This window comes from Dermacentor silvarum, chromosome 2, assembly GCF_013339745.2.
Source record: "Dermacentor silvarum isolate Dsil-2018 chromosome 2, BIME_Dsil_1.4, whole genome shotgun sequence".
In the NCBI taxonomy this organism is placed as follows: domain Eukaryota; kingdom Metazoa; phylum Arthropoda; class Arachnida; order Ixodida; family Ixodidae; genus Dermacentor; species Dermacentor silvarum.
The window spans coordinates 205,843,880-205,856,544 of NC_051155.1; the positions used below are offsets into that span (position 1 = coordinate 205,843,880).

General features: G+C 48.0%; 1 protein-coding gene across 1 annotated transcript; it reads right to left on the reverse strand.

Moving 5' to 3' along the window:
* Positions 1–6,320: 6,320 nt before the first annotated feature.
* Positions 6,321–7,963, reverse strand: LOC125943576 (uncharacterized). Its single transcript, XM_049663009.1, has 2 exons — positions 7,095–7,963; positions 6,321–6,409 (listed from the first exon to the last, which is right to left on the reverse strand). The coding sequence occupies exon 1, from the start codon at positions 7,961–7,963 to the stop codon at positions 7,130–7,132; it is 834 nt and encodes a 277-aa protein (XP_049518966.1). The 3' UTR covers positions 6,321–6,409; positions 7,095–7,129.
* Between the last annotated feature and the right edge of the window lie 4,702 nt (positions 7,964–12,665).

The following is a 12,665-nucleotide window of genomic DNA, read 5'->3' on the forward strand; positions in this document are numbered from 1 at the left end:
CTACACATGCATGCACGCCTCTGTAGGCGCTTCCTTTCTTTTTCCTCTTTACGAATAAGAGTAAAAACGAACGATGCGCTGTGATAGATATACCACGATCCGTTTTCCATAGCAGTGGTATACGCTATCAACGTATGTATATTTTTATCATTCCATATATGTAGTTGCAGCCAAAAGCCGGGCCCACAATGCTGTCTTGGACTCTCTAGGCTCGACAGAGAACACACTTGGTCCACGCTGCTTGCTCACAGGGGGACTTTTCGGAGCCTGACGACACGTAACACGCAACGCTTTATAGTCGTAACGGTGAACCACCGTACGACATCGAGGATACGATGTAGCAGCCGTCGTGTTTCATGTGCCGTAATTTTGTCCCTCCGCTTCATTAGTTGCAGGCGTTAGTATGGCGTCGTCTTCCCGCGAAGCGACCGACGCGTCGGGAACGACAATGCTCACGTTCACTTCCTGTGCCGCAGTAGGGGATACACCACTCGCAGGTTCCAAATGCGTGATGAAAATGGTCAAGCCGAAGCACATCAGAAGGATGAAAGCCAGCAAGGCCGCCTTCACCGCGGTGTTGAGTTCTTCGTCCTTGACGACGTCGTTGGGCAGCGTGATAGGCCCCTCCGCCGAGTCTTTGGGCGGCGCGATCGTTATCGCGCTGCTGTCGCTTCCCTGCCGGGAACTGTGTCGTCCACTCGACCGCTCTCCGCGTCTTCGGTCTGTCCAGTCACCTTCTGAGCTGTGCTTGCTTGTGTTCGACTTGGAGGAGCTTCTTGCTCGCTCCACCGAAGAGCTTGTGCTTGCAGGAAAAGCCTTCTTATCGACAGAGCTTGTGCTTCCAGGAAAATCCTTCTTATCGTCAGAGCTTGCACTTCTAGGGAAAACCTTCTTATCGTCAGAGCTTGGCGCTCGGCCCGCTGGCGCCTCTGAGGGTGCCACGTGGTCATCTTTAGACGGAGCTAGGCCCATAGCCTCTTAATTAACTTTGCAAGGGCCTTACGCAAGCGGAGACGCTCCCCGGGGCTCCTGGTTCCCGGGCGGCCGAGTGAGCTGGTCGACCAGCCCAGCCACTGCTGCTTCGTTTTCGTCGACGTCATGCATACTGCGAACGTTCTTGTTCCCAAGCAATAACGCTTATTCACTACGGTATAAATGGGACAAAACTCGGGCTGTCTTGAAGTTGTTTTAAAGCGTGAGCTTTTTATTTCATTTCTTTTATTGTTTTTATTGGAAAAGTGGCCCTTTTAGGCTCAATACAATTTATGACAGAAATACGAAATGGCGCTCGTTGCTCAGTCTTGCGCCGTTGGCACAAAGTGGTGCCACAGTGGTGGGCCGATCCTGGAGTGCAGTCTATACAGTTCCTGCGGGTATGTGCCACAGCGTGTGCACGTGTCACAGCTAGGGTCTGTGCCATTCTTCAATGAACCGTTTGGGTATTTGCCACATGGTATGTGCTAATGGATATGTGCCCCAGGGGCCACTGGGTGTGTACCGCTCTTCATTGAACATCAATGGCACCAACTCATAGAATAAAGACCAACTTGGGTTAGTCTACTTGGGTCACGCCTGGGTACGCTGCGGACTTCGCGTCGGAGCCTCTACATGTCGCCGCGTGTCCAGGGGTAAGCGCGAGAGAGGCGCGCCCGGCCACAGAACACCTGGCCCGGCTGCAGTGCATGTACGGCCATGGAGTTTTTGTCCTTCCTCCATGTTGTGTACGGCGGTCGGGTAGTTCCACCCGACCCGCTTGAACTTGTGACTTGAGGGGGGGGGGGGGGGGGGGGATGTAGCGGTCGTCATATGTCGGTTGAACAGTGGTGCCCTCTGGGCATGAGCAAGGGGGCGCGTGCGAAATAAAATACTTGGTGTTTGGTTCTGAAGGAGTGTGATTGTCGTTTCGCATGCTACGCTCCGTCGTGGCTTGCCAGCCCGGCCTGACAGGAACGCCACGCGACAATTTACAGACGACGCGTTTCGGCTATTCGCATACCCGCAGTATCGTGGAAGTTTTGACGCATGGCGTCGGCTTAGTCCTGGCGGGATCCGAAGGCGGAGCATACAGCTGGGAGAAAGACATGATGCTAGTGGCGACTGGGACGAATGATTCTGCCACAGGGAAGCCGCGGTTGCTGCGCACAGGCACCAGTTGCTGAGCAGACACATGGAGCATTAGCTGACCTCTGCTCAGACATTCCCAGTCATTCAATTATAGATGCCTCGGTTTTAGACGTCAGCTTAGGAATTTGTTTTTTTTTTTTCGATTTCGGCAAAACAATTTATTATTTGGACAACCTCACCATTTTCGCATGCCTTTCAAGCGAGGTGCGGTACGTGCTGTTACATTTTGCTCCTTCAACGAACACAGCACTTCATATATGCATTTGGTGTCGCGTTGTTCCTTTGTACGTTTCACAAATGTCCTCAGTAGCATAGAAGCAGCCAACATTGTTGGTACTGCACGAAGTCCGCAGTGACCGCTTAAAATAATACCAATTGATATATCTGTGTCAATACACTGATGGATCAGTCATGCGCTCTAGTTCGGCAGCCGCAGTGTTCGTCCCGGCTAAATCTTTTGAAATAATATTCAAGGCATTACATAGACGGCGGCTGAACTAGCAGCTGTGCGTGCAGCGCATCAATTCATTAATCAGTAAACGCCCGAGAAATGGTCCATTCGATCCTGATCGAGACAGCCTTCCAAAGTTTACTCTCTCAATTACGACGTGGACTCAGCGAAACACTTTTCGCGCGCATAAAAGAAATTTACCACCTCGCAGTTAAGAAAGGACATGACATCGTCTTTAATGCCGCGTCGTTGAGGTGTCGTTTGAAATGGCCAAGCAGATGCGACCACTCAATTATGGTGATGATGATGATGATGCAGCCGCTGCATATGACACTGCCGATTGCGTTGTTATCGCAATGTTAAGAGTGGATTTGGCGCGGGAAACCTCTGCGCGCTTGCACGATGGGAGGTAACTCTCATTTGTCGTCTATGGTTTAGAGTAGCATTCACTAATGCCTATACTTCTTTCTCATCGGAATGGCCTGAACCCAGAATGTCAAGTTCGTGGGTGCAAAAAGACGATTGCGCACCTTCTTTGCGATTGTCCTCGTTTCAGTGCACAAAGATAAGTGCTATGCACTACGCTCGATAAGGTTTACAACCATCTCCTTACGGAAAACATAATTCTTGGACCGTGTCCCCAGCTATCCGACGTCAGCACCAGTCGTTCGAAAAGCGCTAATTAATTTTTCCAGGAATCGTAACTGACTGAAAAACTATCGTCGTTAGCAGTTTCCTTCATGGTGTTTGAGCGGACAGATTCTCTTCACATCTTCCCTACCCTTACCCCAATCCCCAGTGCAGAATAGCCAACCGGACAGTTAATCTAGTTAAGCTCTCCGCATTTCATCTATTATTTTCTCTCTCTTGTCATTGTGCACCAGATACAATCCATTTTCAGTCGTTTCTCATTAACAAGCTCCTCATTTGACCGGATGTCCTGTTGTGAACGGCGTTGCACGTATCAAATAATGCATATATATATAGTAACTGGATAGGTTTATTTACCCAACAGTTTCGGTCGATGAACCGACCTTTTTCAAGGGTAATATATATATATATATATATATATATATATATATATGAGAGAGAGAGAGAAACGAGAAGGGAAAGGTAGGGAGGTTAACCAAGGGCGTGCCCGGTTGGCTACCCTACGCTTGGGGAGAGGGAAGGGGGAAGAATAGATAAAAAAAATTAAATTATGGGGTTTTACGTGCCAAAACCACTTTCTGATTATGAGGCACGCCGTAGTGGGGGACTCCGGAAATTTTGACCACCTGGGGTTCTTTAACGTGCACCTAAGAATAGATAATGAGCGAGAATATAAGAATAGATAAGGAGCGAGAATATAAAGAGTCATTCACACAGTCAGTCGCAGAGGAAGGTCCGCTGTCACAAGCGTTCACACAGTCCAGTGTCTTTCAAGAAGTGAAGAAGAGCTTTTGTGGCCTTTCGCATGCAAGAATGCGTAGGCCATGGTGCCAGAATCTTTTCCTCTGACAGCACTCTGCAATCTAACATGCTGAGTTGAGCTTGAAGAATCCGTCGTTGGGCTTCAAAAGCTGAGCAATGACACAGAAGGTGCTCTAGCGTCTCATCGCACCCGCACGAATTGCATGCCGCACTGTTAGCCATTCCTATTAGGAATGAATAGGAATTTGTAAACGTGACGCCCAACCACATGCGACACAGTAAAGTTGCTTCGCTACGGGAGAGTCCAGGTAGCAGGCGAAGTCGCAATTTAGGGTCGAGAGAATACAAGCGTGAGTTGCTGAAACCTGGTGAATTCCATCTTAGAAGTGTAATGTGGTTAGCAAGTGATTGAAGTTGCCGCGCAGCGTCCGTCCTTGAGAGTGGTATAGGCACTCGCTGATGTTTTTGATGAGCCGAGCGAGCAGCTTCATCGGCGCTGTCGTTGCCAACAATTCCGCAGTGGCTCGGCAACCACTGAAATACGATGTCGTGTCCTTTCTCGATCGCGTGGTGATGAGCTTGCCTTATTTCGTACACTAGCTGTTCGTGTAACTCGTGACGTAGGGAAAACTGCAAAATTTGTAGGCTGCTTTCAAATCGCAGAAAATGGCCCAACGATTTGGTGGTTGGAGCACGTAATGTATTGCACCTTGAAGAGCCGCAAGTTCTGCTGCTGTCGACGTGGTGATGTGAGAGTATTTAAATTGCAAAGAGATGGCGTCCGATGGAACAACCACTGCTCCGGTAGAGCTGTTGGAATTGGTGGAACCGTCCGTGTAAATATGTATTCGGTCAAGATAAGACTCGTGTAGACAAAGCAGGGACAACTGCTTCTGGGCTAAGGGTGACAGGTCTGATTTCTTAGCAATCCTAGGAACTGAGAGGAACTGTATATATGAGAAATTTCAGTATTCAATACGATTTCAGATTCTTCTCGAATACCCGCCGTGGTGGCTCAGTTAGCTAAGTCGGTGCGCTACTGAGCACGAGGTCGTGGGATCGAATACCGGTCGTGGCGGGCGCATTTTGATGGAGGCGAAATGCGAAAACGCCGTTGTGCTTGCCTTGTAGTACACGTTAAAGAACCCCAGGCGGTCAAAATTCATCCAGAGCCTTCCACTACGGCGTGCCTCATAATCAGAACTGGTTTTGGCACGTAAAACAAAATCCAGCAAGAGATTCTTCTCGAATATTCGCATTCGATACGATTTCAATATTTCACGATTCGAACACCTCTAGTGAATATCTTTGTGAAATTAAAACTTGAGATATTAAAACTTAGGCTATGCACAGAATGAGACGTAAGAAACTACAAGCATTAGATAAACTTTAACTTAGTTACTTTTAGCTATACTTCTCAAAATAAAAGAAGCCGCATTGTGCTACGTTTCGCCTTATATTTTACCCTTTGAAAGAGCCCTTTATTCTTGGTTAATCTTTTCTTTGAAATACCTGTATTTCAAACTCTTCCATGCAGTCACTGAATATGAACTACGCGTGCAGTGTCATTATTTTAGGTTTTTACAAGGAAGAAGGCGGTTCAAGTAGAAATTCAGCTTTTTTTGTGTGTGCGCGTGAGCACACCATGGACAGAATTCGGGGGTCGGAGAGCAAAATGATTAAATTGTAGTTGGAAACAGTGCTTTAGTTTATATCTTGCATTATTAAACGTGAAAAATACAACTCTTCAGGGCTCATATTTCTAGTTCAGCGTATGCTCAATGTATACCTGACTGATAGTCGCGTTGAAACTTATATTCAGATAATCCTGAAATCGTTATCGTTTGCGGTAGGCAATACCTGCCATCGCTTTTCTCGTATAGTTTTTACCTAAGCAAGGCGGCAGATCTACGGCCATAATTGTAATTAAGGTGTCGACATGCAGCCTGGTGTCGCCACTACTGCCGCCCTCCGTTAACCACACCGTCAAAGATTTCAAAATGGATGTTTAGCTGTACGACAAAGCCTGCTTACGGAATACTGCATGTCTAAAAAATTCACGTACGGCTATACGGCGGGGCCGAGTTCTTAACCTGATGGTGAGCCGCTTATTCATTATTGTCATCTGTCTTTTTTCAAGTGTTTTCTTTTTTTCCGTTGATAATCAACTTTGTCAATAACCGTAACGACGCCCTTTTGTCAAGCAGCACTCCATGATGAACAGTCCATGAAACGCCCATGAACAGTTCTGCATGCTTACCGATCGTCAACATCCGTTATTATGAAGCCTTTTCATATGTAAAAGAAAAGTAGTCTTGACATTGATTGAGCGCGCAATTTCAAAATAAATGTATTTTCACTAATAAACAGATGTTGCTTTAGTGGCTGATGTCAATCTTGTGGGCACGACGTCCGCTGTACCTGGAAACGAGAAGTGCAAAGTTGACTTATCGAAGTATGTATACATGCGGCGTTTCATTCAAAATACTGGAACCTTTCTCCATTATATGTATATTCTGCCCGAGGGCTGCTCTTTCGTATACACCGTAAGAGAGAAGGCTGCGGGAGTGAACAAGTAAGAGTTGCTCTTCATACGATACGACATCACAGGTTATTCCTCGCCTGTTCCAAGCCCTAGATACAGACTCAGGTGGCCAGAGCGCGTACACTGGTGTGACATTCAACGTGGCCCTGCGCGCAGACTCGATACATCCGCCGAGCCGCGATTAGGGGGCTATAGTGCGACAGCCTGCTTCCACCATATTAACTTTCACGACAGTCGTGGTTGCTCAAGTTGCTTCAGCGATTTCCGGAAACGTTTTCTCGAAATGTTGAGAAATACGGTGAAGCTTTAGCACCGACAGAGCATCTCTTCTTGCGCGCACACTTCTCGTCCGAGTTCTGCTTATATACAGACAACCGAAAACAATATATTCGAAACGCGAAATGTCATCGCGCAGTTTTCAAGACATAATTATGGCGATGGTAGCATTGCGGGTCATGGTAGCTAGAACGTATGCCCGATTCACTGTAAAAGGTGTCATAAGCAGTAGGTTGTGGCAATGCCTCCTAAGGACGCGTTGGTCGTGGTCATATAAGTACGCACCCGCGTCCTATAACATATGCATGGCGTTGTGGACGTTACGCCCGTGCGGATGCCGTGGGTAATCTCGGCAGCTGCCGCTCTACGGATCCGGCAGTTGACCCGTTGTGGCCAACAGTCGCTGGAATCTCCGACTCCTCGGTTAGACTGGAGTTGAGGTCCACGGTCCATTCCCGTTCCTCCAGCTTGTCGAGCCAGGCCACCTGCGCGCTCGCGTTTCGGCGTCGTGCTGCGTCCGCGTCGGCGCCCACAGCCCGCTCGCGCGCATCCGTCGCTGTTCCATCCGTGCCGCTGTTAGCACCGCGTTTCTTTTGGCTGCCGGTGACCACAGGAGGCGCGATCGCGGGCGCCTGTAGCATGAGGCCTGCGGCAGCCGCGGTTGCGCCCGGATCGGAATCATTTCCTGCGACCAGCCGCCGGCTCGTGGCGAGCACGGCAGACACGATGAGTCCGATGAAAACGCACAGCGCAAGCGTGACCAGCACCGATGTTAGGCCTTCCTTGCTGCCCCGCTGCAAGCGCTCCAGAAGGACCGTACTTGAGGCAGCGAGGTGTAGCTGATCTTCGTAATCGCGAGCGCTCCCGGTCGATCGCGACGGCGACTGCGGAGGTGGCACGCAGAACGGACGACGTGGCGGTCCGGCCGCGGCGTGGTGATAGACGCCGAGGGCGAAGCACGTCTGCTCGACCCGAGGCGGAGCCTCCAGCTGATGGAGGTTCGGCGGCGCCTCCGTAGGCGACGGCAGACCGTCGGGCCGACGAAACTGGCTGAGGGCGCCGAGACCCGCCTCGTTTCGACCATGGCTCATCATCTTCTTCTTCTCCAGGAAAAGAGCACGCGGGCAGCACGGGAAATCGGACGATGGTTGCATATATACGATTGCGATGCAGCGCGTGCGCTTGAAATTATGTCACTTCGTGCTTTCGACGCAGAAGTGCTCAGATAAAGCACGAATCTTTACAGCTACGGTGTTTGATTATTTTACCTGATGTATATAGCGTATAAATCCAAATTATATAAACAAAAAAGTGTTTTAAAACAATAAAAACAATATCATGCACCAAGATTTTAAAATATGCAAAAGCCACGTAGCTGGACAGAACCAAGGTAATGTTGTTTGCCGTCGCTTGGAGATACTCGGATGATCTTTTGCATTCCGCCTAATTACATAATTAGGCTTAATTAATAAATCAACTTCTCAAATATTACAATTAGATGGAAAGTGTCGATGAGATCATTGTAGAGCAACATGAAAAGCTCCCGATACAGCTTTCTGTTGCTCAACACGGGCTACATAAAACTGTTTTCCCGAGCGTGAAAGAAGCCCGCCAATACATCCAAAGTGTAGACTAGCCGGGTGCGCGACGAGTTCGCGTCCTCGCCGGACCTCTAATAAAGGTTATTTCACTCACTTACATCCAAAGTGCCTCGAGCGACCACTCGCGCGGCGAGTGCTGACGGCTTCGTCTGCTCTGTGTTCTCGCCGTGTATAGATCGCGTTGAAGCGAGAGGCAGCACGAAGGTGAATTCGCTCGCTGCGGCGGGCGCTATCTTGAAAGCGATAGTGAAAAGTTTGATGTGGTCTATAGCTTAGCTCACTTATGATGTTATATTAATATTTGCAAAGAATGCGCGCAGCGTTCCGCTATGCAGTACAAATGCTTCATGGCTTCGGACTCTCACATGGAAATGGTTATGCATTTCAACCACAATGGCAAGTGGAAGTCCTCAGTATCGTTGTACATTAAACCACCAACTTAGCCTTCTTTTTCTTTTTTTTCAGAACAATCTAGCAGTCGAACCGCTTGTCAGCAATTGTGCTTGTAATTCCCTGTAACGACGAGTTTTATCTTTCTTTAAAAATGATTGACTTTACATAACTATAATGTATCAATGCTGCAATTTATGTATGCTCAGCAAAGTTTAGCAGCTCTACACTTCTCTGTTCCTGTGTTGTTCTTTTTCCCTATTTTTCAATAGTACGAAGTTGATCTTTCCCGCCAATGCCAACTTCGCATTCCGACTGTTTCTGTTCTGACTGTTTTGATCCGCTGAGAAATGAACGCGTGCATCGATCATGCTTCTGTGTGTGCCACATGCGAATGATCGGTTGGCGCGCTCAAGGTTTGCGCATTCCGAGTGGTTATGCGCCGTGGTTGCTTAGTGGCTTTTGCGTTACACTGCTAACCACGAGGTTGCGGGATCGCATCCAGGCCGCGGCGGCCGCATTTCGATGGGGGCGAATTGGCGACCCCAATCTTTGACTTAGGTGTCTCTTAGTGGCACTCGCACCTCGGCGTTAATTCTAATTAATTATAATTATTCCATGCACTTCAGTAACTCAACTTGTTACTAACCTTATGCTCTGATATCATATCTATAAAGAAACCCATGAATTTTGTGCTGTACTATTTTTTTTCTATATTTTCTGATTTTTATTGAATTTCGTCCCCGGTCGTCTCAGTAGGTGAACCGGAACTTAAGTACTTCTAATTATCACAGACAATTCAGTAACTCAATCTGCAAGTAAACGTGTGCTATAATATCATATCTATAATGAAACCCATGAATTTTGTACTCTATATGTACTATTTTTTTTCCTGATTTATTTTGAATTTCGTCCCCGGTAATCAGTGATTTCTAATAAATTCTAATCATTCCAGACACTTCAGTAACTGAACTTGTAACTAAACTTATGCTCTGATATCATATCTATAATGAAACCCATGAATTTTCTACTGTACAATTGTTTCTCTATTTTTTTTTATTTACTTTGAATTTTGTCCCCGGCCGTCTCAGGAGGTGAACCGGAAATGCTGCGCAAAAAGCAAGAGTGTCACTCGATGCTCGGGCCACTAAAGACGCTCTTGTACCGTGCATTGGGTACACGTAGAAGACCATTGGGTGGTCAGAATTAATTCGGAGTCCCCCACTAACGGCGTGCCTCATAATCAGATCGTGATTTTAGCACGTAAAACCCCAGAAATTATTGTTATATTATTCAGTGGTTGTTCTTCTGTAAGTTCGTACGTTTTCGATTGACTTTTTTTTTTCTTTTCGATGGCTATTCTTTTATCGTCCGCAACTTGTGTTATGTGAAAACTTGTACTGTTTCGCAACAAATCTTACCCGCAACACATGGACACGCTTCTTGGCCGATCCCCCGTTGTGGGGAATCGATAAAATAAGATAATTAGTTTAAAACTTAATCAATATTTTTTCTTTATTAGTCTATTATGCATTAAAATTTTTGTGCAAGTAATGTCCGCCTCTTCGAGTAGACCAGCTCATGAACTAGAATTGTGCTATGTGCCACAGGCAATTTCTTTTAAAAATTTGTCGCACATTCACCCGAAAGTGAAGCATCAATTGCGATAGCAAATTAGTAGAGAGCTATACGGAGTAAGGATAGTAGTTTTATCATCTGTATAAACTTGGACATGCAGCAGCACCAGCAACACGCAGAACTGTTGTCTACGCCGTCGGCGTTTTGCCCGCGTTCGCACCGAACGCGCGCGGCGTTGGTGACTGTTGCCGGTGCCTCTGGGGGCGGCTCGGAGGTTTTCGACGCGATCAGAATGGGACCAACGCCTCTTTTTAGGAGGCGTTGATGGGACACTCGTCGAGCAGCGTCGGAAATCTTACCCACCTTCTCGCCTCGCAACGTTTTTATATAAATATGCATTTGGTGCCGCAGCTAAACGTCGCCTCCCCCTCCCTCCCTCCCGTCCCCCACGGCCTTTTGCGCGAAGGAAGAAGTCGCGTTTGCTCTCTATATATGGTAATTGTAAAGGAGGAAAAAGACGCTTAATTCTGCAGCCCTTCAGGGAGCACGGCGCAGAACGCGCGTTTGCTCTCCGACGTGCGTTCGCTCCCCCTGAAAGCGCGCGCGTCCCTCGCGCCCTTTCACACACACAGCGTCCGGAACGCGGCGACGATTTCATCGCCGTTGACGTCATACGGAACCTCACGGCGACGGCGACGACGACGCCGACGGCAGAAATCCGCTTTGGAGGGTCCATATAATTGCTATTGCAATAAAGAATTAAAGTGTTCGCTGAAACACCCGGTATATAACGGCCGCTTCTTGGCCAATCCCCCGTCAAACGCGGACTGTACAAATCATGGCAACGCCAACTACGGTACCAATCTAGCCACCGTAACGCCAACTATAACGCTTTAACTATAACACTTTGAGATGATAGCGGCTGAGCACGAGGTCGCGGGAGTGAATCCCGGCCACGGCGGCTGCATTTCGATGGGGGCGAAATGCGAAAACACCCGTGTACTTAGATTTAGGTGCACGTTAAAGAACCCCAGGTGGTCGAAATTTCCGGAGTCCCCCACTACGGCGTGCCTGATAATCAGAACTGGTTTTGGCACGTAAAACCCCATAATTTAATTTTATTACGATAGCAATTATATGGACACTCCAAAGCAGATTTCTGCCATCAGCGTCGCCGTCGCCGTCGCCGTGAGGTTCCGTATGACGTCAACGGCGATGAAATCGTCGCCGCGCTCCGGACGCTGTATGTGCAAGTGAAAGGGCGCGAAGGACGCGCGCTTTCACGGGGAGCGAACGCACGTCGGAGAGCAAACGCGCGTTCTGCGCCGTGCTCCCTGAAGGGCTGCAGAATTAAGCGTCTCTTTCCTCATTTCCATATTTAGAGAGCAAACGCAACTTTTTCCGTCGCGCGGAAGGCTGTGGGGGACGGGAGGGAGGGAGGGAGGGGAGGCGACGTTTAGCTGCGGCACCAAATACGTATTTATATAAAAATGCCGCGCTCGTTCGGTGCGAACGCGGGCAAAACGCCGAGTTCTGCGCGTTGCTGGTGCTGCTGCATGTCTGCTGCATACAGCTTATAAAACTACTATCCTTACTCCGTATAGCTCTCTACTAATTTGCTATCGCAATTGGTGCTTCGCCTTTCCGATGAAACTGCGATTTTTTTTTTTAGATGATAGCGGCCGCTACAGCCTGGTCAAGTAGCCTGCCACAGAATATATATAACCAGAATCCTTCCTTCCAGCATGGACGGACTCTGCTATAACGTTGTACACAGTTTGGCAGTTTGGCATACGTGATTCAATTCACTCTGTCCGGTTTTACCTTTAAAGTGGCCGAACCGTTAGGATAAATAAATGAATAAAATCAATGAATAATGAAAAGATCTGGGTGAAATATTCAGTCTACGCGTAGGTATACCAATCGACCATGTCTTAGCGCTGCTTTGTCACGTATAATAATCTTTTCGCATCTGGTTGCATGGCATGGTCGTGCTTTCTTGTTCAGCTTTATAACTCGATTTTACGACACTCGTCTTTACACACCGCCAGGTATTCCCTGTCGGTCCCTACGTGGGAGACGCCCGCTACGCGCTAAGCGCGTCCTGCAGGACCTAAATAAAGTTTTTCCAGTCCAGTCTTTAGCTTTAACTTCCACTTTAATTTTCCACCCCAGCTGCGATCCCTTGGACACAAAGGGACGCGTAATTTGCTTTGCTATATATTTCCGCAGAAGAGTCGCACGTGCGGCGGTGTGCTGGCTGAACGAGAAAACATGGAGAAGAAGA